The 26,240-nt window shown below is 36.2% G+C and overlaps 2 protein-coding genes across 5 annotated transcripts in view; both read right to left on the minus strand.

The window, feature by feature from the left end:
* The window catches only part of LOC306879751 (enhancer of rudimentary homolog), a 1,222,178-nt gene that overhangs the window by 213,365 nt on the left and 982,573 nt on the right, over window positions 1-26,240 (minus strand). The gene's annotated exons all lie outside the window — the stretch shown is intronic.
* The window catches only part of LOC306879749 (syntaxin-binding protein 5-like), a gene marked incomplete at its 5' end in the record, with an annotated part of 113,004 nt that overhangs the window by 20,681 nt on the left and 66,083 nt on the right, over window positions 1-26,240 (minus strand). For all 4 annotated transcript variants that reach the window (XM_079432923.1, XM_079432922.1, XM_079432921.1 and 1 more), the window contains 6 exons: window positions 3,014-3,168; window positions 3,659-3,737; window positions 5,066-5,189; window positions 13,127-13,210; window positions 14,390-14,453; window positions 21,002-21,136. In XM_079432923.1, coding sequence (XP_079289049.1) covers window positions 3,014-3,168; window positions 3,659-3,737; window positions 5,066-5,189; window positions 13,127-13,210; window positions 14,390-14,453; window positions 21,002-21,136 — 641 coding nt within the window. The remainder of the gene's footprint in view (window positions 1-3,013; window positions 3,169-3,658; window positions 3,738-5,065; window positions 5,190-13,126; window positions 13,211-14,389; window positions 14,454-21,001; window positions 21,137-26,240) is intronic.

Raw genomic sequence — 26,240 nt, forward strand, 5'->3', positions numbered from 1 at the left:
AAAAAAAAAAGTATCAGTGTCCTCAGAAATATTAAGCTGCAACAGATACAAGCAACAGTTTTCAACATTGATAATAATAAGATTCTTTAGCACCAAATCAGCATACTAGACTGATTTCTGAAGGATCATGTGACAATGAAGCCTGGAGTGAAATTTAGCTTTTACATCACACAAATAAATTGTAAATTAAAATATAATAAAATAGAAAACAGTTATTTCAAAATTATAATGCTATTTCACAGTATTGTTTTTCATCAAATAAATGCAGCCTTGGTGAATATAAGACTTGGTAGTATATGAACATGAGCGATGCAAATGGCACCCGTTTTGGCACGAACACTTATAATAAAGTGTGTATCATATTTAAGTGGCCTGATCCATTGAAGTTACGACTAGAGACGCCACTGCATAAGTTTGAACCTCCTAAATGTTTCAATAATGAGTCAGAACCAAAGACGTTTCACTTCAAATATAGCTTAACAAAAATACAGAGCCAGGCACTGTTATGCAAGCAGCACTGCAAACACCGTTCCCATTCCTTCTGCATTCTTCACTGCACTCTCAGTTTGCCTTAATTCAAACTCTAAACAAAACGGTTAAGCCTTTAACGCAAATATATGAACACAGATGCTTTGTTTAGGCAAGAACAACTGCATGTATATATGTAAAAGCAAGGTGAATCACAAGAAAAATAATTGTTTTTTAATCCAGCATAATAAAGTATGTGATATGATTAGGGTGTTATGTAAGGGATAAAGTACAGTGAGCTTGTCACAAAATAAACCCCAACACAAATCATGGCGACTAACAAAATAAGTAGATGGACATGAAAAATTTATTTGAGTTTCTTTCTTTCTTTCTTTTCTTCATTTATAAAGCACATTTTAAAACAACCAAAAGGTTGACCAAAGTGCTGTACAGGAAATTGAAAACACAACAGCAATCAAAATATAAACAATATACAAAAACCACAGCACAGTAAAAAATGTTTTTTAACCCCTCATAAATTTTTCAAATAAATAAGATTTAAGCATAGATTTAAAAGTATGTAAAGAAGATGCTGTTCGGATAGCTACAGGGAGATTGTTCCAGAGAGTTGGCCCGGCAACCGCAAAAGCTCGGTCGCCACAATGTTTCAGTCTGGACCTAGGAACGGATAGCATTTTTTGATGCTCCGACCTCAGTGATCTCACTGGTTTGTGTGAAAGAAACAACTCAGTGAGATAAACTGGTGCAAGACTATTTAGTGATTTAAAAACCAAAATTAGTATTTTAAATTCAACTCAATTTTATCGGCAACCACTGCAATGAGATCAAAATAGGAGAAATATGCTCATATTTACAAGTTCCAGTCAGGAGTCTGGCTGCTGCATTTTGGACCAGTTGCAGCTGCTCCATAGATGAAAAATTTATCCCAAAATAAAGAGAATTGCAATAGTCCAAACGAGTAATAACAAATGCATAAATTACTTTTTCAAAATTCTTTGTTGATAAGAACGATTTCAATTTAGCCAGACGGCGAAGATGGAAGAAACACGACTTAACTACACTATTTATCTGTTTGTCAAACTTTAGGCCCGAATCAAATAAAAAACCTAAGTTTTTTGCACAAGGAGTAACCCACCGATGCAAATAACCAAGATTATAATTACAAGCATTAAAAGCATCACTGGGTCCAAACAGAATTACTTCGGTTTTGCCTTCATTTAACATCAGAACATTTTCTGTGAGCCATATTTTTAGTTCCTGGATACATGCATACAGATCTCCTAGTGCATTTACTCCATTTGGTTACAACTGTGTATCATCAGCATATACGTGAAAAGAGATGCCCTATTTCTTGAAAATCAACCCCAAAGGTAATATATATAACATAAAAAGAGTCGGCGCCAAAATGGAGCCCTGAGGAACGCCACAAGACAGAGGGGCAGTAGAAGAAGTGTTTTGTCCAATACATACAGAAATCTTTCGGTTCGTTAAAAAGGGCCGGAACCATTCTAACGTAGAGTCTCGCAGGCCAATACAATTTTTTAGACGAGAGATAAGTATGTTGTGATTAACCAAGTCAAAAGCTGAGCTGAGATCTAATAAAATCAAAGCTACAGCATTTCCAGTGTCTGTAGCTAATAAAATGTCATTTAAAACTTTTATGAGGGCAGATTCTGTACTATGCAACTTCCTGAAACCACATTGAAAAGTTTCATAGATGTGATTGGAACTCAAGAAGGTTTGCAGGAAGAAGTTGAACTTATTTGATCTTACTCAGCTTTTCACTGAGAAAAACGTCCATAACATAGAAAACAAGTTTAAAAGAACAGCATTTGAAATAGAAATCTTATAACATTATCAGCGTGCTTATCGTCACTTCTTTATTTAAATGTTATGCATACTTGCATAATGTATTCATTTCTTTCAAACAAGAACTCTTGAACAGTCTTGTACATGTCATGGTTTCCTCTCTTTCATCTTTATATTAGTAATGCTCAAAAGCAATGCTGAAATTTAGCTCAACAGACATTTTAGGGGAAAAAAAGTCTGGCCAATCGGAGCATCACGTATTTCAAAGACCCCATAATAATATATTTAATGTTCTCTTTTTCACAGCAGCAAATTATTGACAGACTATTAACAAACTAAAGTCCTATCAGCCTTTGCTATAACTGCCTGCAGAGAGAAAAGAAAACACTTACTATTCATAAATAGCCACCAAAGTGATAAATTATTCAAATGGGTACGGCAATAATAAACGAATGCAGTCACAGAACTGGATGTTATGAATAGAGGGAGCTTTAAAAAAAGTGATGTAAAATGTAATTACTAGGCAGCAGTTCCACTGGGAGAGCTCAAGCTCATCTATTAAGAACATGAAAGAATAGAACAACCCAACAAAACAAAGGTTCAAATGTCAGCAAAAAATGAATCGAGGAAGTGGCATGAGATAAAAAGACTGAGCACTTATTGCAACAATATTGGACAGAACAGGTGCTGTTAATGAGTAAATCGACCTACATACCATTAGGATATGGCGTTTCACACAGGGTGAGGAAGTCTACAATGGGATAATCCATCTCCAATACTGCTGTGCTCTTTCCATGCATTACTGTCAAGCATGGCCGTCGACCAACAGTATCATATGACAAACCACCAGAGAAGATCATAAACGGATCCCTGTTCAGAACACAAACATATACCGTACAATGAGCTCCAAATGTCAGAAAGTTTGCGCTTGTATTTTTTTCTCAAATTATATTATTTGCATAATCTGAGTGAGAAGCTGAAATAAATGTCTTTTAGAATGCCGTTTCCTTAAACAAAAGAAGCACTTGAGATGTATGAACGCCACAAGTTTGTTTATTTGGTTGTGACCTAGAAATCCTGCAGAATTTTAAGTACTTGTTATTTACTTTACATTGTAACTTTTTGTTTACTTCCAGGTTTAAATTAGCTTGAAATAAATTTTTAAGTCCATATTTCAACGTGGTCTCAGACTTTTGGACTCCACATTTATTTAAAAACAACATTTCGCTAGAAAAGTTTAACTTATGAACACTATGCTGGTTTAGCAACTCGACCAGCAAAAACCAGCCTGGACCACCATTCATGATGGTCTAAGATGGTCAGGAAAATCAAAAATGTATTGCTGCAGATGTGCACTTACCCTGCTCTTGTGGTCTTGTACTCTACTTTAAGAATGGGTTTGCAAGGCTCTGGCTTTTTTCCATCTTTAGGCTGCTTTCCTGAAACAGAATCAGACTCATTCAGAGAGTATCCTAACCTCTTTTGTGGACTTGCAAAAGACCCCATTAAATCATCTGATGAGCATGAAGGCATTCAAATATTTCCGAGTTATCGAAGGGCTGGTCTTTGTTTTATTTTTATTTTTTATTATTATTATTTTTTTGTAGATGCAAAACACGGGGTGCATTATCAAACAGGGGGTTTCATATCCAATAGAGTAAAGCCACAAAAATTCCTGTACATTTTCAAAGCTTAAAAGACTGAAGTTGTCATTTGGCATTTTAGGAGGAGACTTTACAGCCAACAGTCTATCAAGAATTATGTCACCAAAGAGTAGACATGAAGGAAGGCTGCAGAGGCTGAGGGTGTAATTTGGAAAAGAGCCTCTCTCTCCCACAGACAGGAAGTGTGTCACAGTAAGTATTTTCATAACAAACAGAAATGTTCACTATGAAACATACTAATTTATGTAATTTTCTTCTCCTCCAAAGCAGTTTGTTGAACAACAATCCTTAAAATGCTAACTGTCCCAAAAAATATTTGAACTAAAAAGGGTGATTCCAGGATTTCAGTCTTTAGTTGGGCTCAGAAGAATATTTTTGTTTTAAGAGCAAATAGCTCAAATATTGCATTTCAAATAATTTATAAATTAATTTAAAGAATTGTGCTGTTATTTATATGTTTAAATACACATATAAATTAAAATAAGATAAACTGCATCTGCTTGAAAGATAAAAATGGAGCAGATTAGTCTCAGATTTTTAGTGTAGGTAAGATAAAAGACAGCGGGGCTAAATCCTCCCTAAAGAGGGCCTACTAATGCATATGGATTGAAAATACCCAAATTCTGACAACATTTTATGGCTTTTCGTAATTAGTTTATAAATCTAGCTGTCTGGTGTTCTCCTCTCATGGAGGCATGGTGAGGCTGAAGGGGTTCTTGTATCAAGAGCGGACTGTAGTGGAGTATCTTCAATAGAGCAGGCAAGGACGTGCACCAAAAGAAAGAGCATGACCTCACCTCACTCATCACTAAAGACCACAATACAGGCAGTCTCCATGGAAGAACAAAATGAAAATGAAAATTAAAGCTTCACTTGAAATGGAAATTAGGGAAGGGGAGGCGATTGTTTTAAGCTGCTTTGTGAAGTAGGTGGCGAATAAAATCAAATTACAACCCTGAATTAACAAGTCTTTGAGAGAGGTGTGATACAACCTTGTGAAATAGACATAAGAGCAATTAATTTTGCAACACTTATCCTAACAAAAAATGAATGAAGAAAATTAGTTTGTGTGTTTGAGCCAGAAAAAGAGAAAGATCACTAACCGTGTGGCGTGATTGTCTGTATGGGCTTGGCTGGGGACTTTATATTCCATATGGTCAGTGTGCCGTCTGAGTGACTACAGATAAACTGCTTCCCCTCGTGGTGCCAGGCCACAGAATGGATCGCCTGTGAGCGAGAATGACAGTTCAAGACAGGAAAAAGAGCAGGAAATAAAAGTTAGTAATGCTTGCATGGGGACAGGCAACTCAATGGGAGATTTCCTAATAGTAACTCATACTGGTAATGCCCAAGAATATGACCCAGGGGTATAAGTCGGGTCTACCCAGGTTGAATCAAGAGGCATGCTGGGAAAAGTGATACAAAGAAAGACTATCTTTCTGGTGTTGAGCAATACAATTGCTACAAATAGTGAAGCTAGAAGGTTTGTTACACATTCTGCATCTGTGGCTTCAGTGCAACCACAACAGTAGGATTGCAGCATGCTTTTTAGACCGTCAGCGTCTCTGCTGCGGCTCTATCCAGAAAACATGAGGAGGGGAGTCACATTTATATCCAAGTGTTATTTAATTTTATTCAGAACTGAACCCAAACCCCAAAGTAGCTGGTTTTAAAATAATGTTGCTAAGCTATTTTAGTGATTAAGTAGAGTAGTTAAAATATACAATATTACATTTCCCCTGGCAATATTTCTGGAATCACATCATCATGTGCCTGGTATTTTCAGCCAGCTATTTACAATCAGAAATATAGTTTTTTTTTTTTTAAATGAAGCAGTCCTTAGCTTAGCTATAGTGTTGGGCGATATGCTCAGTTTTCATATCGTCCTATCGTCAGCCTGTGAGATTGCAGATGCACAATATTAAAGTGCTAATTTATTTAATTAATTATTTATTTAGTTTCATTGCCAGAAAGTGATCCAACTCCAGCGTAAGGCTAAAACCAGCCTAATGTTTTTAATATGCCTGAATTTGTATTTAACATGATAACAAATTAATAGAAACATCATAAGTTATTAATTATAATGCTTACATTTCCTCAGTTATTCAAAAAGCAGCTATACAGAAAACGAGCAAAGAAGATTACATTACCAAAGATCATCATCACAAGCTCAGTCTAGCACAAGTTTCTGCATTTTAAAAACATTCCCGTTAAAATAAGTGAATCTACACGGTATGATAAATAAATCTCTTAACACTTCCATCGCACGTACATCTAAACTTTGTTGTTTATGATGAGAGAATTCAGAATTCAGTCAGCACATACTGAACAACAGAACTCCACTGTTTCAGCGATGACTCATCTGAACGCCTCTGATTGGCCATTGCATTCATAAGCTCAGCATAATCGTGTGTGATTGGTTATAACGCGCAACACTGTAAAACCACGGAAAAAGAAATATAATGCAACAAATAAGCCCTAATATTAATTAGATAGTATTACTACCCTGATAATAATAATAATAATATTATTATTATTATTATTATTAATAATAATAATAATCAACATCTTGCTATTGTCAAAGGCATCAGCCACAGGCTATATCTCTGACTATCGCCGATACACGATACTATCATCTATCGGCAAAACCCTACTTAGCTAGCTACATTATTTAATAACTTTAATATACACTACCAATCTAAAGGCTGGGGTCAGCAATGGTTTTTTTTTTGTTTTTTTTTAAGTCAAGCCTACATTTATTTGATTACAAATTAAGTAAAAACAGTAACATTGTGAAATATCATTACAACTTAAAACAACTTTTTTTTTAATTTTGATATTTTATTGACATTTGTGATAGCCAAGCTGAATTTATAGCAGCCATTCCTCCAGTCTTCAGTGTCACACGATCCTTCAGAAATCATAATGTGCTAATTTTGTGCACAAAAAACATTTCATATTATTATCAATGTTGAAAATAGTTGTTAATATTTTTGTGATATTTTGACATTTTCAGAATTGCTTAATGAATAGAAAGTTTTAAAGAACACCATTTATTGAAAATTTTGCAACATATATACTCGAACATAACATATTGGAACATATATTAACCTTCCCATAATTCCTTTGTTGCACATCAGTAGCTTTGTTTCTTTATATAGCTTTGTTTTGTACTGTTGTTGTATTGACTGAAGGCTTTGGCAATACTATGGGGAAAACAGTCAGGCCAATATAGCACAATGAATGGAACAGAATTGAATCAAGGGGAAGAGAAAGAGATAGAATGCACAGCATGAGATTGATGTATTGAGAGAAAAGGGTGAAAGCACAAAGAAGGCTGAAAGAGAGTTCTCATTATTTTCTAATTAAGCGCAGTCTCCTCTTCTTTAGCATAATGATGGCGGCTCTATCTCAGCAGACCTAACTAATCAATGAACCGAGTGCAACATCATTACAGGAGCATCCAGAGAGGAGGAGCCAGACAAACACACGCACACACCCACACACACAAAAATATGCTTAAGCACAGCTACATTCACAACACCCCACTATGATTAGGAAGGATTATATTGCTTGCATAATATATGTTCTGAAGGTACAGAACAAATGGCTGTGGAACACAATTATTCAGCATAAATGTGTTTTTACTAAACAAATGACATCCAATGAAGCTTGAAGCAAACTATTCAGAATTGCATACATACATTTACGTTTCTGCAGAATATAGTATATGACCAGAATGTATTTTTTTTTAATGCATAGATTACCTGGATGGGCTACTACATTTGCCAAAATATGCAACAGAATATGGCATGGAATACTGTATCCAATAAAGGAATGCCCAGACCTTCCTGATGAATAAACTGCAAGTATCTTAATATTGTCCATGCTTTTTATCAATATTTGACCAGACTATCGTGATTTATAACAAGAATTAGATGAAAATGCAAACTAACCCATTTTATTTCTGTGCAGCAACTGAGTAGCACTTGTGGAAATGTGTATGCAGACAAGTGGGAACAAGGTTATTTTTTAATAAATGTTAATAAAAAACAAAAAACAAAAATTAAATAAATCAAATATAAAAAACTCAAATAATATTATTACTAAAAAGAGAGAGCTGTAAGGCAGTAACCACTAGCAGACATCAGTATACAGTTAATTTTCAAATAACTATCACTATCTTAAGTGATACTTCAGTGGCTGATTCCTAAAATTCATAGATTTATCCAGATATTATAGACCTTGTTGGTTGTATCCTTGTATACCCTGCAGTACACTAGTAGTCCATAGCTTCTGACTTGTAATTATACTCATACAGTGACAAGGACATGTGGGATGACTGTGTGCATGTGTGTGTGTGTGTGTGTGTGTGTGTGTGTGTGTGTGTCAGCTTGAGAAAGGTCTGAAGGATAAGCAGCCTGCCTTATTAACAACACCTTAAAGATACCAGGACCTCTAGCTCCCCTCTACTCTATCCTCTATATGTTTCTCTCTCTTCGTCACACTCTTGGAGATACCCACAGAGACAGGGAACTGTGACACTGTCATACCTCTGACACATGCACGCACACAGAGGCCCAATTAGAGCTAAAGAGGTCTGCTGGCTTTACTGCAGGCAGCCACAACCCGCCTCTTCAGTCCAAAAATATTGCTGCCACTGCCCTCACATACACAAATCACATCATTCCTGCAGTGAATGTCAAGCCATCCGGAACAAGGTCAGCTGGCCATCTTCTCCAAAAATTACTACTGTAGATATGCACACATATAAAAAAGCATAAATTAATTACAGCAAGTGCTTGTTATTAATATTACTGTTGCTCATATTTACAGTTAGGGAGTTGAACAATCCATTTTGTTCCACTTTTCAAAGTGATAGTGAGGAAATATTCTCATACACTGAGGCAGCAACCTGAGACATGACTAGAAACCAGAATATCTCTTTTGACTTGAGACAATAGGCAATACCCTAGCTACAGCTCTAATCACCCTAGCAACCACACAGCAATGACATCACATAAAATATATAACATACATGAAATTACCCTGCACTTATAACAAACATGAAATTACCCGCAGCAGTCGGTGCTGATAGCTTAGCAGGCAGTGCACCGACATAATGCTGTTATGTTACAGGCAGTACCGCCGCTCCCTATACGCAGAGTAAGCAGTTTGCGTAGGGCACCAACTCCCAGGGGGGCACCATCCCAGTTGCTCAAAGAAAAAACAAAAAAAACATGACATGCAATTCCAGCATCCGTGCCTGCTCGCACCTCATGTTTGCGGCTGAATGCAAATGATTATAATTGATGGACAACTATGCCCGTGAAAAGACATCAGCAATCTGGCGCCAAGAAAACAAAAAAAACAAAACAACAACAACAAAAAAAGATGAAAACGAAGCCTGGCACTTTCAGGTAAGCTACATTCATAAAATCATAATCCTGTGAAACTTTTTTGGGTGTTGAGGTTAATAACGTGTTTAAATGTCGGTAATAATTTCACCACCACCAATGCATCTAGTATTCTCTCCGAGTTTCCATGTTCACTTATACGAAAGCCATGGTTTTAACACGAATATAACCAAAAGAAATTAAAATCATGGTTGTTGTATCCATGGTAACCGCAAATTAACCTTGGTTTTGTTACTTCAAATAATAATACAAAGAAGTATTAAGATAATATATTTTTGTGGTTATAAAAACAAACCTAAGCCAACAACAGTCTTTAAAATGACTTATGCATTATATAAAAACAATGAGGCAACCCTGCTGAAATAAAAACAAAAAAACAATAGAACCATCACAGAAAATCACAAATGAATCACAAATATTACAAACATTACAAACCATCAACTTTTAACCATTAAAACCATTAAAAAAAACAATGGTTTTCTTCTGTAGTGTGTTTTGGGACATATTCCATTAGGATTTATTGGTTTTAACAAGCCACCTCTAGAAGGAAATCAATTACCAGTAGAGGCCAGCAGGGTCCATTATGTTTCCATTAAAACCAAGTCCCATTATAGCCAGTAAAACCATTACAAATTTTGTGATGGTGTCTAATGTTTTTTTTCTTTCAACATTACATGTTATTACAAATGCCTGTAAAGGGCACCAAAGGCCTGGTCATTGCTGCTGTTACACTTACAGGACGATCAAGTCCTTGTTTAATGGGCTATTGACCAAACGTTTAATTCAAATCCACGTAATCTTTCATTTTTGGCCACCTTTTTGATATAGATGACACAGCCTCTATAATTTCTTCAACAAAAAACATGTGGACATCACAACCCTTACAAAAATTAACCATGGTTTTATCGTAGTAAAACTGCTTAATTTTCTTTTGCATGATTTCTGAATACTTGAGACCATAAAATCAATCAGACAACTGTATTAATAAAATAATAGCCATAGGTAACTGTATTGTAATTTGTAAATAATACAATTTAATTACAATTTATTTATTCATTTACTTTTAGATTTTATTAAAGTTCTATTTTGAGTAGGTGTTTTATTTATTTTTTACTTTAATATTTGAGGGAGGGGGGCACAACGATACAATCCTGCTTAGGGCACCCATTTGGTCAGCAGCGGCCCTGGGTACAGGCATCCCGAGTTCAAATCCTAACTCGCACCCCTCCCTTTCTCCCACTTCACTTCCTGCCTGCTTTACACTGTCCGATCGTTATAAAGACAAAAATAATAATTACCCTTAGGAGATCTATACAGGTGGAACTGGTGAAGGTGAAGGGTTTCTGCAAGCACTCAGCAAACTGCTCCAGAAAACACCGGTCAAGTATTTGAATATTTGAATATATACCATTTAGGTATATGTGATTACTGGCAGATTGGGTTGAAGCAAATCTAGATCTGTTTCATGACAGAATTTTGTATAGATGCAAGGAAAAATGTAGTTTATTATTTATATCTCACTCTATATCACACACAAAAATGATTAAATGAAAGAGGAGAAGGAGAGGGGAAAGGAAGATTATTAAAATCTCTATTACACAGAAACTGCCTGTCCATACAGTACGTCCTTTATGCTACTTGCACTGAATCTTTCCTTATCCTTATTTCAGCATTTCCATCCATCTATAACAGCATAGCTCCTCGCTGCCTCAGTGCAAATTTTGCTGCTCATTGCACCTCAGTGACCCCTTCAGCACTAATAGCTTTCCATGATCTGATATGATGTTAATTCTGCTGTCTATTGCACTTCTGTGACCCCTTCAAAGATAAAAAGGTTCCCGGGCAACATCTGCATAACTAAAGACAGTCTGATCAACCTGTCTGAGCCTTTTCCTGGTCTCTCCTTCATAATTATAAACAGCAAGGCACTATGGGGGGGGGGGGGGTCTGATGGACAATAGTGTTTCATGGTATGAGCGCGACTCTGAGCTGAGCCAAAATGACACCTTGCTACCCCTACAGAGTAGTGAATTGTAGGGCATTTATCTCTGCTGTACTAATCAATCAAGATAAATGAAGGCAGGAATAAATCAGACATCCAGCCAGGCACAGTCATTCATCAGGGTACAGATGAGATGTCCTCTGAGAAATTAACTCTCACTCTCACACACAACACACGTATACGCTAACACACCAATGAGGGAGTTACAATTAGAGATGAGTTTGACATATGCATGTGTGTTTGTGTGCTTGCATGTCTAGGAAAAAAAAAAAACGTGTCGGCTTTAATTCTTTTGCACTTTGCTTTGGGCACTTCATGCTCATCATAATAACTAATGTACGCTGGCTGCCACTGTTGACAAAAGCCATCAAACCAGCTTAAACCGGCAGATTAACTGTATGCTCTACGGGGACTTTCAGACAAAAATACTATTTCTGGAAAAATAAATAAATAAATAACATTTAAGCTGAAATGAAATGTTCACAAGCAATTTAAGAGATAATGGGCCAGTGAATGGATAAATAAATTCAGAGGCATAGCACAGCTGAAAGGGGACATTCCTCAAATTTCAAAGTTCATCCACTTTTCGGGATATTATTATTGTTATGGAGTTTATTTGTAAAAGGAAAGTGGAAAATCAGATTTAAAAAATAAATACATAAATAGTTTCACTCAGCAATGATGCATTTAAACAAAAGAGAGTACATTTGTAAAAATGTATAATGTTACAAAAGATTTATATTTAAAATAAATGCTGTTCTTTTCAACTTTCTATTCATCAAGGAATTCTGGGAAAAACATACACACACATAGAAATATTACGAAGCAAAACTGCTTTCAACATGGATAATAACATGAAATATTTAATGAGCACCAAATCATCATATTAGAATGATTTCTGTCATTTTACACTGAAATTCGGTTTTGCCATCCCAGGAATAAATAAAATTTTTGAATCTATTAAAGTAGAAAACAGTTATTTTAAACTGTACCAATATTTTACAATATTACTATATTATTGTATTCTTGATCAAATAAATGCAGCCTTGGTGAGCATTGAGGAGTTCTGAACCAAAATTTTGAATGGCAGTGTGCTTGTTTTAATCAAGAAATGAATTTATTAATAACTACATCATGTTGACTACTTTTTAAATATATTTTAAATTGTTAATTTGTCTTAATAATTATTGGATAATTATTATATTAAAAAGTCTTTGAGAAAATTGTAATATTTAAAGAAGTTTGTTTTCAATCAATCAATTAATCAATCAATTATGTTGTGTAAATTGATGGCTTAAGAACAACACCCAGTAAGAACAGCAGACTGAACAAACATGCAAACTGTAATCCTCCTATAGCTATTGTGCTCAATTTGCCGTTCATTAAATAAGTTGGGGAATATGTTGTAACCTAATTAATATTAATGAGTCATGAGTTTATAATGTGTCCCTCCACTTTTCAGAACATTCCTGAAGAAGACATCAATATGAATGAATGATTGAGAATAGGAAGAACTTAGCATCCAAACTACACACAGCCAATTATTCTTCTCAAATACCAATGTTCCTTTGATGCTGTAGCACCAAGCTGAACAGACTATGTGCCTACTTACAGATCTAATCAGCATCCTTTATTAAAATCAAAACATCTCATGAATATTTGTGCAATGCATTTCCATATTCTAAGCATTTGTGCCACTGCAGGAGACAGGAGCCTGGAATACAACATTGTGTGACAATACATACCTCATCGTAAGTGTACCGGTAGTCAGCTCTCTTTGATTTCAAATCCCACAGCACTACGATCCCAGCCTCAAATCCTATTATGAGCTGAAAGAAGAAGAAAGATGTGGGGGGGAACAAGAAAAGAAGGAAAATATGCTGTGAGTCTGTTAAACCTGACGAGTTCATGGATGTAGTAACGTAAATCTGAAAGTAAATGATATGTTTCATTAAATAAAACATTAAATAGCTGTTTGAGAAAATTCAAGTCCTTTTTTCTGATTGTTAATCCAAAACAAACCTTTCTTCAATCTCCAACAAAATCAATGAATCAGACAAAACATTCTGCTCAAAACATGGAAGAAATGTGCTAGTTGTTATCACCATAACTCAACTCTATATTTATTCTGAAAGAAATGGCTCGCCAGAAAATGAAAACTCTATCATTTACTCACACTCATTGTCTTTTTCTGTGAATTTCTTTCTTTCAGAATTAAATTTTATCCTGTACCGCACAAAGTTATTGTGTGACTTTAAAGATGCTTTAAGGGGCTTTTTTTAAACTCTATAACTTCAGTCCTGAGTTGTAAATGCATGAGAAAGAGTGGTCAGGAAATTCATCAAAATATCTTTTAAAAATGACATGTCTGCTGTCATCTGAGCTCAAAACCTCTTTGTTTTTAAAGATTCAGTGATAGTCTACGAATTGATAAAATGTCAGAGTTCTGTCAGCCAAGAGGGAGGGACAATGTGTCTAAGGACTTTAAGACCCATTAAGAACTGAGTGGACCTGTTATGGATCGATAATCTTATCGATTCTGACCCGTTCAGAGGCAGAAGTGGGATGAGAGAGAGAGAGTGGATCATCACTGTAAAGGCGCCTATGAGGAGCTCCCAGCTGCCAGAGAAAGAGACAGACAGTTTGTCATCCATACAAAGGCAAAACCCCAGCAGGTGTGTGCCGGTCTTTCTGCTCCCCTCTGACTGTGCGCTGGCAATTAGCGAAGGTAAAATGAATGTCTAAAAAGATGCATTTGGAAGTAGCTGGAGCATTTGTTCATCTACTTCATATCTCCTCGATCATTTGTTTTCAAAAACAACATAATTTGCTAACAAGCTGTGTAAGATTAGACCCAATTACTGAACTGTGCTGCACTGTAGGAAAGAAATGTCTTATGAGTTCAGAATGGAAAAAAAACAAGAGCTTTGTGCGAAGTAAGGGAAATGAATTATTCATGTCAGGAAGTGTTGATTTGTTTTCATGTAGTTGTGTAGGCATCACCCTACCTTGCCCTCATCCATAGGATTGTCACTAATGTGAACGACTGGGCCGGGGTGGGCCTTGGAGGACCTGTGAGAGAAAGACAAGTTTGGGATTGGTGTTAGTTGAGAAGACAGGATAGAGGAGTTCAAACACATAACAGGAAATACAGCATGAAGACAGTGAGGAAAGGATCCTTGGGGATGTGTGTGTTTGACTGTGTGAGATAGGGAGAGACTACTGTTTAAAAGTTTGGGGTTGGTAAGATTTTTTTTTTTAAGAACTCTCAACAAGGCTGCATTAATTTGATCAAAAATACAGTAAATACAGTAATACTGTGAAATATATATATAAATATCATAATTTAAAATAACGGTTTTCCATTTTAATATATTTTTTTTATGTAATTTATTTCTGTGATGGCAGAGATGAATTTTCAGCAGCCATTACTCCAGTCTTCAGGGTCATATGCTTTGGTAATAATCAAAAAAATATTTGAATTTTAGTGCATGTCGTAATTTAGGCCCATGTAGTGTGTTTATGAGTGTGATTATGAGTATGTTTCCCAGCATGCACCAAATATTAAATAAATCAGTTTAACTGGAAAGATTGGTATGCCATACAACTCCATACTGATCCATTATCAAACATTTCTAAAGTTAATAACTATACAGTTTATATAATGAATCATTTAATATTAATCTCTATTGGATGACAATCCCTTTCAACACCAACACTCAAATACACATTTACATATTCCTAACCCATAAATATCCCACAGATAGCATAACAACACCAAAACACACAACCAAATATCCTTAATGAAACAATAAAACATCTATCAGAGCAAATAAAACCATGATATATTTAATATAGAGAGTTTTTCATAACAGTTCCAATCCCCCAAAAGGTTTGATGGCATGAGTTTAGACAAGAAGTGCTGGGATCATAGAGATTTATCACTACTAAAATTAGATTTTTCTCATAAAAATATCTTCTTTAACTATACATTACAAAATCCAAGAGTGGGATTCTTGCCATGCATAGCTGTTCACAAAGAAAGGGTTTTACATAATGTATCGAATAATTTATGACAGGCTCCTATAGAGGCATCTTACATTTGATGTTGTCCAACTGAAACCAACCTAATCTGAATTTTTCCATCCAGATACTTACTCCATTAGGCTTTTGAAATATGAAATGTATAAGTCTCCAATGACATTGAGACAGTCAGTTTCAACCTCAGGATTATTCATAGTTAAAATTTCATTAAATACATAAAAGAAGCTTTGAGATCTCCCCAGGACACAATGGTGTAAGCGAGAAATTTTACAAGACCACTACTGCCCACTCATTTGCAGCCAATGAATAATATGCCATCATTACTTTAGTTAAGAAACAGCCCAATAGTTCGGAAAGAGCAAAATGTTTCATTCTAATAAATACGGGCCTAATAAAAAGGCAGTGTATTCTGATACTCTCATTTACAGAACCCTTCTCTCTATTCATCACAGAACAAGCTGCCTTGCCATCAATAGGTGCTACTTCAGCTAGCAATATTGTGGACGCACATAAGCCATTGATTGTACTGGCAGGAGTCTTATTCCTTTGTACCCACTGACTACCCAGCAGGCCAACTGTGTTGTTGACGGCTCTCGGGCACAGCCTTAGACGCCTATAGTGGTGACAGCCGTGGCCTAGACTGGGGTCCTTCTCTCCCCTCCAGCTACATTCTGTTGAGCTACAGCGTGATGAGGAGAGACGGAGCCTTATACGTCTGTTATGGTGATGGAGGTTCGATAGACAGGGGTCCTGATCTGAGTCTGAGATGTGGCTGACAGGTACATGGGGAATAAAAATCTGTAACACAGGGCCCCTTCACCTGCTCACCATTACAAAATACTATATATATTTTTCATGGAATATTATAGTATTTATTATAAATTTTTATCTGCGCAACCTTCCACTTTAATCTTTAATCAAAATAACTTCCCCTCCCTCTTGCAACAAAATCGCTTGTCTTTTCTGAGATCACAGCAATAGCAAACAACAATCCATCAATTTAATCAATTCCCTATGAATAAAATCCAGTCCCGCCCTACAGTTTTTTTTTTTGTGGCCATTTCACTCTGATATACATTACATTATTGAAGAAAAGACTATCACGACTTCTGTTCCATGCCAACTTTAAGGGTATTTTCACATTTAATTTCTTTAATGGCTGCTTTCTTTATCATTTTTTTAACCTGCAGCATTTAAAATGTTTGGTTTTAGCTTAAATTAGTTTGAAAATGACTGAATTTAATTACCCTAAATAGTAGAGTTTTATCATCAGCCATTTATTGAATCGGCCATAAAAAAGAATGTGATTAAAAATTAAAGCATTAAAAGCACATAACGTTTATTAAATTATTTGTGATACTGTATGTAGATTATCATATTCTAATGGCATACTGACATATTATTATCGTATTCTGTATCAATATTTGCTAAGGTATTCTCTTCAAAGATAAATGCTATGCATTATTGTGACAAAATAATTCATTCAATAGATAAAAAAGACAAAGTTCACATAGGACAGGTTCACAGAAAATGGAGGTATTTCACTTCAAGCTTGAATTCCTTGTTACAAAATTTTCATAGAGATTAGGAGGCATGGTTAATCTCTTTAATTGTATTGAATTTTTAAACAATCCAGACAGTTCTAATAATACACATATTAGTTATTTAAAATAATATGTAACCACAATGTTCATTCAAGGTCCTAATTTCACCACATGAATAGATATAGAACAGCATTTTGACATAAAATCTAAATCTTATCTAAAGCCTCCATTTGTAAGTAGTAGTATTCATCTTATCTGTCTGATATGATAAAAATGTTCAGTAATCCAGTTGAGAAGAAAAATGGAACCTATCCTCACCCGGCACAGTAACCAAACTCAGTTCAGAGGTCAACGAGTACATTTGGCACAAACTGAGCCCTGTTTAGTTAAAAGACAGAGAGTGAGCGGGAGAGAAAGAGAGCGAAGGAGGGAGAAGTAGCACCTCCACACAGAGGTCAAGGTGGCAAACGTGTTGATAGAGTGACGGATGTTAACTACTCCATTCCCTAGACCTCGAAATCCTAATTTATGCTCCCTCCTATCCCTCAACCCTTACTTTAGGAGAAACAGGCTGGTTTTAAAGAGCTGATCACCATGGCAACAAGAATAGGATGGGCAAAATCTCATTCTGTAACTGCCGCCCTCACTCTGCACTGTGTCTCATTCACTCAAGACACCTTATGATTACATAATTTCACCGTTTCACCTACGTATACCCTCCTACCTACAATCCTTTTTTGAGGTCCAAAATAATCATCACACTAAACATACATACCTCTTATTCTCACGCTTTCTCTCTGATTGTGAGGAGCGCATGTTGACTTGAAGTTTAATTTCCTGTCATTTGGAAAAACCACAGGGAAAGATCAACACAGCACAGCATCAGCTTCCATCCCTACCAGCTGTGCGTGTGCACGTGTGGAATCCAAGATGCAGTTCGCTCACATTTTAAGTGAGTGCATCCATTTGCTTTAAGCAGTAACACCTGTCATGCAAATCGAGTCTCTGAAATGGATGTCAGTTGGTTAATAGACTCTATATAAATATCATAAAGGTGTCCGCTATATACTGTTTTAAAGGGGTCATATAATGCAATTTCATGTTTTCCTTTGTCTTTGGAGTGTTACAAGCTGTTTGTGCTTATATAAGATCTATAAAGATGCAAAGATTAAAGTCTCAAACCCAAAGAGATATTCTTTATAAAAGTTAAGACTCTGCCAAGCCTTCCTAAAACGGCTCATTCAAACATGCCCCCACATTTCTACGTCACGGTGTGGAAAGATTTGCATAACACCGCCCAAACGGATACGCAATAAAAGAAGGCGTAACTTTTATTCTCGCTGTAGTATTGTTGTTGCCGCCACCATGTTGTGGAGATGCTGTTTGTTTCGTTGTGAAAGCAAAAGTACATTGTTTGGTCTTCCAAATGAGTACACAACTAGAAATCAGTGGTTAAGTTATATTTACAACACTGTTCCAGAACAGTAAAAAGCTAATATTTGAGTGTGTGCACGAAGGACAGTTTCCTACAAGGTGAAGAATGGCTGTGAATACTATAAAGTGGGGCAATTTCAACATTGCAAGGTCAGTCTGGTGCTTCTGAAGAATTTTGAGCAGTGTAAAGTAGTGCTTGTTTGGTGTGTCTACGATCACAAATGCAGACATGGTGTTATGTTTACACGGCGCGGCGCAATGCGTAAAAAGATCATATGAGTCATTATAATCAGTAATTATGTCCTCACTGAATGCAACAAATGCCTCGTTTATAGTGGGTTTTATTGTTTTAGTCTCGTCGTATTACACACAACATGGTAAGGGGCATAACATTTCCGTCACACACTTGAGGTATTTGGCCAATCACAATGCACTGGATAGCTGGCCAATCAGAGCACACCTGCTTACACAACCTTGGCCAAGGAGAGATCCATACATCAGTGCCTTTGTTAGCGGAGATCTGGATTTATGACAGAGCACTGTCACACCAAAAGACATGCACAGACTAGCTGAATCACGGAGACAATCTGTTTGTCCAGGGGGCATGTTGCCGCTTCCTTGCACCCAGTCTGTGCACCTGGGAACAGCTTAAAAATTACACCACCTGCTATTGTAACCCTTGTAACATGCCTCGATGTCCCCTTGTCAATGTGGCATCACACCACTCCATTATGCCCACCTTTAATCCCCTGACAGCCCACACAGTCAAAGTGCCAACCTACAGTACATGCCCCCGTACTCTAAAACAACACTGTGCTACTGACACCTGCAGCAACAAACTGTTTTTCTCAATGTCTGGCATCATGCCTACATCACCCACCACCATGTTATCATGCCTACAGCAGAGTGGCATGCCAGATTTCTCTCTCTCAAACAGGCACAGACCATCTTGGTTAGCTGCTGTGGTGTAGCTACTACTGTGAAGTGCATTCTGAGAGTGTGTTTATGGAGTTTTTGAAGTATTAAATATGTCTGATTAATTATGATAAGAAATTAATCTAGCATGAAAAATAGCTAATGATGCATCTCATGTGTTTAACCTTCTCAACTGTCATACATTTCAAAATTATGTCCTAAATTTGATCATGTACAAATACAAATAATTTTAATTTAAAACAATTAAAATAAATAATGGTTAACACTGTAATTGCATGATATTTCCCCATTACAAAGCATGTATTATTCCTTAAAAATGGTGGCACTCAATAAATAATATTATTTGATGAATTCATCAACCTCAAACATTGAAACCTGTTATTTATTGCAATAAATAAATAAAAATGATCAAACAAGTAAGGCCTTCAAAATATTATATATTTTAGAAGGACAAATACATTATTTATTTTACATATTTGCATTACATTATTTACATTACATATTATTTTACATATTTACATAACATTTTATTTTCTAAATGGTGTCTTTTTATGTAATATTAATTTAACGTATTCTAATGTATACTGCTAAACTATTGGTGTTAAATTGTATTGTTAGACATATATTTAGTATTTTGAAAACTAAGAGAAAACAAAACTGGCCACTGTTGAAAAATTTATTAAAATATACAAGTATATAAAATATTTTTTTATCAGAAATAATATTTTATCACAAAATATAGTTCAGACTTTATTTTGTGCCCTTCTTGTGGAAAGTACACTCTAAAAATGCTGGGTTAAATACAACCCAGTGCTGGGTAAAATATGGATGAACCCAGCGGTTGGGTTACTGTCCAGAAGGTTGGGTTAAACATTTAACCCAACTGTTGGTTGAAAACAACCCAGCATGTGTTCTGTCCAATCTTTACCCAGCTCTGGGCTGTATTTAAATTTTTTTAGTGTGTACTTTTAACATTTATTCAATACTGGCCAATAATAATCTTCCATTCTACTTTAATGTGATTTATGCTAATTTGATGTTATTGACATATGTGATGTATGACATGCAGTATATGTAAATGTGTTTGTTTATGTGTGAGAGAGACCATGGAGAAAATGCCCTGCTCAATGACATGACAGTAAAGCCACGTTGACTTGCCCATTTAGTCTGTCACTACAGGTTCAACAGTAAAGGGCGGAGCAGCTCTTTTAACAATTGCCCTTCCTGTTGCAAGGGACACAACGTGTCTGTCTGCGAGTGTTCGTGTGCGTAAGTACTAAAGCAAGAGGCAAGACAGGACATCTGTCTATACTAACACTGATCCGATCTGACACCTGTAAACACGTGTGTGTGCGTGTCTACACTGTCTGGGTCTCAAAGGCACTGCAGCCTTTTCAACGGGTCAGGGAGGAAAACAAAACTGCTGACAAAATGTTACAATGAATAATTGAAGAACTCGTGGTACCAACGGAGAAGAGCAATGCATGGAGAGTAGGTGAATTGACCATTTAAAATGGCATTTGACTGAAATGATTGCTTAGTTACAAATAAAACATAAGGCTACAGGAACAATGACAGATGTGACATATATGATATATTACAAATCAGATTTCAGGACTCAGTGAGATTACATTTCATTTCAAATGTGTGTGTGGCACTCACAGTTCAATGGCTTTGTTCCACATGATGGTATATCCTGAGAGGGTGAAGGACTCCACATTCACAACGTGGATGTTTCCTCGTTCTGAGCCGATGTACAGCCATTTACTTTGGAAGGGCAGATGACAGAACGTTATCCTGCAAAAGAGGAATGTAGAGAGAGTAAATTTGTTATAAATTGTAATTCATAAAAGAACAGAACTACTCCCATACTCAAAAATACTTTACCTAGAAAGGCCTCATTTGTCTCCATTGAAAATGTAATACAATTTCTTATCTTAATTGTCTTTCTCATCTGAATTTATAAGATAAATTCAAAATGATACATAATTTACTGTATTTTCCAGTGTCATATTAGGTTCTTTTTGTCTGATGCCACTAGAAAAATGATTTAAATATTCGGATCAACACTGAATCTTGATCCAGCAGCCTGTATTCTAAGGAATCTCACACATCATACTTTAAATTATATGGTTTGGCTGCTCAAAAGTCACTGCAAGATGTAGCATATTGCTGTAAAATGAATATTTGAGCAACCTCATATAAGAGCACAATGGATTAGATACACTGGAACTCATGCCCTTGAAGGTTTCTTTTGGAATATCAAACCATTTCAGTTTGGTAGTGAGGTAGAAAGATGGACTCTGCAGTCATGCATGCATGGACTTAACTGAAACAGGAATTTTGTATTAAAGGGGTAATTCACAGCCAACAAGATGGGGTTTTAATAAGCAGAAACTGCATGTTAAACTGCATATTAAATGCATATTAAATGCAAAGATGGTGAAAAATGGTAGAAAAACTTTGACACCCATAATGCAATGTGCTCGATCAGACTTTCTATGAGCAGGGACTTTTGCTGACAAATAAATGGTGATATCTTTGTGCAGGTAACACAGAAAAATTATACACATTGTTGATTTACATTACTAAGATACAAAGCTGGTTGAAAATCAATTACTCTTATGCTGGTCTTTTTTAGCTACTTGTAAAGTTCTTTACAGCACATAGTTTAAATAGTGATTTTAAATTTCCCCCTTATTATTTTTTTAGACCCCAGTGATCTCTAGTGCCTCTTTTAGAGTTTCAAAAGAGATGTCACAAACTGTGCCCAGATTTACCAAGATACCAAAGTCTGCAAACATACTGTGATTTCAATAAAACTTTTTTCTACTTTTAGTTCAAGACAAATTTACTGGAAATGTACTCAAATTTTATAGACTATGTCAACAATTGCATCATATGTTTCCTTCTCCAAAGCAAAGTAGGAGACACATCTGAGACGGTTCAAAACATGTCTGACTCCCTCAAGTCCCCATAACTGAGAAAGATCAACCGCTGACAAATAGCATTTTTCTGTGGAAACTACAGGCAATATAATCTACCGCAAAAGCTAGCACATGTAAAATTTAGCACATTCAAAGTCGGGATATTGTGCATGTTTGCATGTAATTTACGTCATTTCTGAGTATAAAAATGCTTAGTTTAGCTTGAGCTGCAGTTCTGCTTGCTCAACTCAAATGTAATTTTCTGTACATCCCAGAGGGATGAAAGTGCAGGAAGCTCAGCTACTGGAGTCAAAGACTGGGCTTCTGTTTAATCACCACTGAAATATTACTCAGTTTAAGGTCTATCTAAAGTATTAGTTTTCCCAAACTCACATGCATCTTGATGAACAAGTGCTTTTTTAGAAAAGGTGGAGCATATGGTATGATTTTATGAACAAAAGGCTTGTTTGTTTTGGTGCTGTGCAAACGGCTTGCCTCTCACCCCTTTCACACTCTTTTTTCCCTGCAACACAAGTACACACACACACCTGCCCCCAACACTTCACACCAGCACCTTGCAGCATCATGAATATATTCATGAGTGGAAAAGTGTTGAGAGAAATACCATGCATCAAACTCAACACACTTCTTTCCTGTCTATCAGACAGATGCGCATGGAGAAGACACTGAAAGACGACGCAAGTTGGACTGCTGACTGCTCTCTATTTTTCTCTCCCTTGAGAAAGGGCAAAAAGAAAAAAAATGTAAGGGAAAACATAAGAGGCTTTCAAAGAGAACACACATGCAATGTTATTTAAAATGCCAGAATGAAAAACTCCAAACACAAACTGCTTTCAGAAGGCACTCATAAACACATAGTTTAAATATAACTAATTAAATATAATTTACTTCAAACTATTAATTTGAATTAATCATTTATATTTTTATACAGTTATACATATCTTCATATTAGGGCTGGGCGATATGGCTGAAAACTGTATCACGATATCAGTGTTTCATATCGGTCGATATCGATAATTAGTGATATTTTTTTTAAGGTGGTACATCAAGTTCGTGGTATTACCAGTCTTGGCGGGGACGACGGTCTTGCATAATTTGCAGACGACATTTGGTCTGACTACGGTCAGACTTATAATATCCAAAAAACTGCCATACTGGCGAGCTGACTTTCTCTTTTATTTACAATTTCCTTGCTCGCTGCGGCACTCATTTTCTGCTTATGAAGAGGAATCCAGCAGACCAGCCAATAGGGTCTGGCTGCAGACGTGCACTCTCAGCCGCGCGTGCTCACTTAGACACGAGACAACGATATGGCGCAACCAAACATAATACTGTTACATGATTGGCTGTTAGCGTGTCACTCCCTACGTTGCTAGGTTACCAGAGAGCGAGTGCCTTTGTTAATGCAAACAAACTTGCTTCGCAACCATTACTTCCGACGAAGAATAAAAAATATCGAACGTTTTATCGAACACATTTTTTATTGATATCGTTCACATGTCTATCGCGATACATATCGTTATCGTTTTATCGCCCAGCCCTACTTCATATTTATGTCTACATTATGTCATCATCTCAGGTAAGTGAACGTTTTGTCAAAAGTACTATCCATTTCTTGAACTGCAAAAGGTTTAAGTGGGAAAAAAATGACTTATTTGGGTCCTTTCTGGCACCTTTTCCATAATTAGCTAATGATCCTTCTTTAATTCATTCATTAATTAGCACAGGAAAAAATTAATCACATCTATCACTTCACTGTGAGTGTGCGTCTCATGTAACGCAGAGAATTTAACTTGACATTTGCACATCTACTCCAGGATGACTAGGCAAGATTTATGTGCCACATCAAAACACATATATTTCTATATTTTTCTATAATGGCTTGGACACTCCATTCACTTGTATTGTTTTTATACTGAGCTAATTATATTTTGTATCCTCTAAATAAAATCTGTATTTTTTATTTTTCATTAAGAAATTGCTGCTCCCTGCCACGTATATAGTTTTTAATACCTTTGGTCGGTGAAACCTGGGCCATACAGGTTTTCTCACACCTTTTTCCTTTTTTTAAGAAGAATCAGACACAACCACATTCTCAAATATCAACAGCCCTCCACGTGTGAGAGTGAAGTGTGCATTTGTTTCAGATGGCTTTTCTGTGACCGTGTGATAATGAGCTAAATGAGTGTATTAGCATGACAGACGGATGCCCTGCACTCCTGACATTTGGCTTGCTCTTTACTGAGCCTTCGTCCTGCAGGGACACACACTTACAAGCAAAGAGCAAATCCATTCAGGAACAGCCTTAAAAACCTGCCAACCTCCCTGATCATTCATCATGTTACAGCACAAGGATGGCATCTGTAAAACATTGTGTCTGTAGGTCATAACGGTTTCAAAAATGTAAACGTTGCCTTTCATTGGCATCATATGGGAAAATTAATTTTACAGCTCTGAATGATTGAGACAACAGGCTCACTGAACAAATACAAGAAGATTCATAATCGACGACAATGTTTTGCTTCAGGCAAGCCAACCGTATAAAACACACAATTGACCAGCTGCACATGTACAACATGGAGGAAAAGAATCTGCTTTGAATGAACTCTAATTCATTTCCTCCTGTTAATGTTTGTAAAAACAAATGTGCAGCTTTTAAATCAGTTGAATTTTTGTTTTTCTTATGCGTCAGAATGGCTTGAGTGCAGCAAAAGCATTTAAAGTCAACATAGTCTAATATCTTTTTCCTCCAAAATGCTTTAATGTGCAATCTAGAGAACATTTTCAGGGACCACTTTTAACGTCTATGCCAGGAAAGAGCATTTTTTAACAGGCTGTTCGTCTCTCATCCCTCTCTGGTTGTTGTAACATCTTCCGACAGCTTCCTGTCAGAACGTCAGCTTCTGTGATGCCCACGGTGTCCTGACAGTAGGTCGAACTATGTTCCTCACAAAAATATATTTTCCAAAAGAAGCATTCTTCAACTTCACAGCCCACATGCCTTTTGTGGGCCCATTCTTGTTCCTGAAGGGCAGATTGTTTATGAATATGTATTAATTTTCATGTTATTGTGAACAATCAGTTTAATTACTATACAAATAACTATACACTATGTTGGTAATTTTTTCAATCTACTTATAAACAATTTGTTCCATCCTTGCATTTGATAAAGGGGTCATATGATGCGATTTCAAGTTTTCCTTTGTCTTTGGAGTGTTACAAGCTGTTTGTGCTTATATAAGATCCGTAAGGTTGCAAAGACTAAAGTCTCAAACCCAAAGAGATATTCTTTATAAAAGTTAAGACTCGTCCACGCCTCCTAAAATGCCTCATTTAAACACGCCCCCACATATGTCACTGTGTTGGAAGATTTACATAACACCGTCCAAACGTATACGCAATGAAAGAAGGCATAACTTTTATTCTCACTGTAGTATTTTTGCCGCCTCCGCCATATTGTAGAAACACTGTGTTTCCCAATTATGGTAAGGGGCATAAGATTTCCATCACAAGCTTGAGGTATTCTGCCAATCACAACACACTTGATAGCCGGCCAATCAGAGCACACCTTACTTTTCAGAACAATGAGCTTTGAAAAATATACAAGGCGGGGCAGAGAGGAGATAATGTGCTTTTTGAACCTTAAACAGTGTAAACAAATTGCATTACACCAAATACACAAAATAATGTTATTTTTAGCATTGTCATATGACCCCTTTAAGAGTGATGTTAACTCTTTCCCCGCCAAACACAGAATTTTCCGGGTTTCCGTGTTTTCACTGTTATACTCTAGGGATTCAAGATTCAAGAGTTTTATTTGTCACATACACAATTATACAGAGTATAACCAGCAGTGAAATGTAGGTCAGGTCCGCTCCAAGGACAATGCAATTATAAAGTATACAAATATTAAGAGAAGAAAAGTAGAAAAAATAAAATAAAATAAAAGAATA

This window comes from Barbus barbus (genome assembly GCF_936440315.1).
Source record: "Barbus barbus genome assembly, chromosome: 14".
NCBI classification, from domain to species: domain Eukaryota; kingdom Metazoa; phylum Chordata; class Actinopteri; order Cypriniformes; family Cyprinidae; genus Barbus; species Barbus barbus.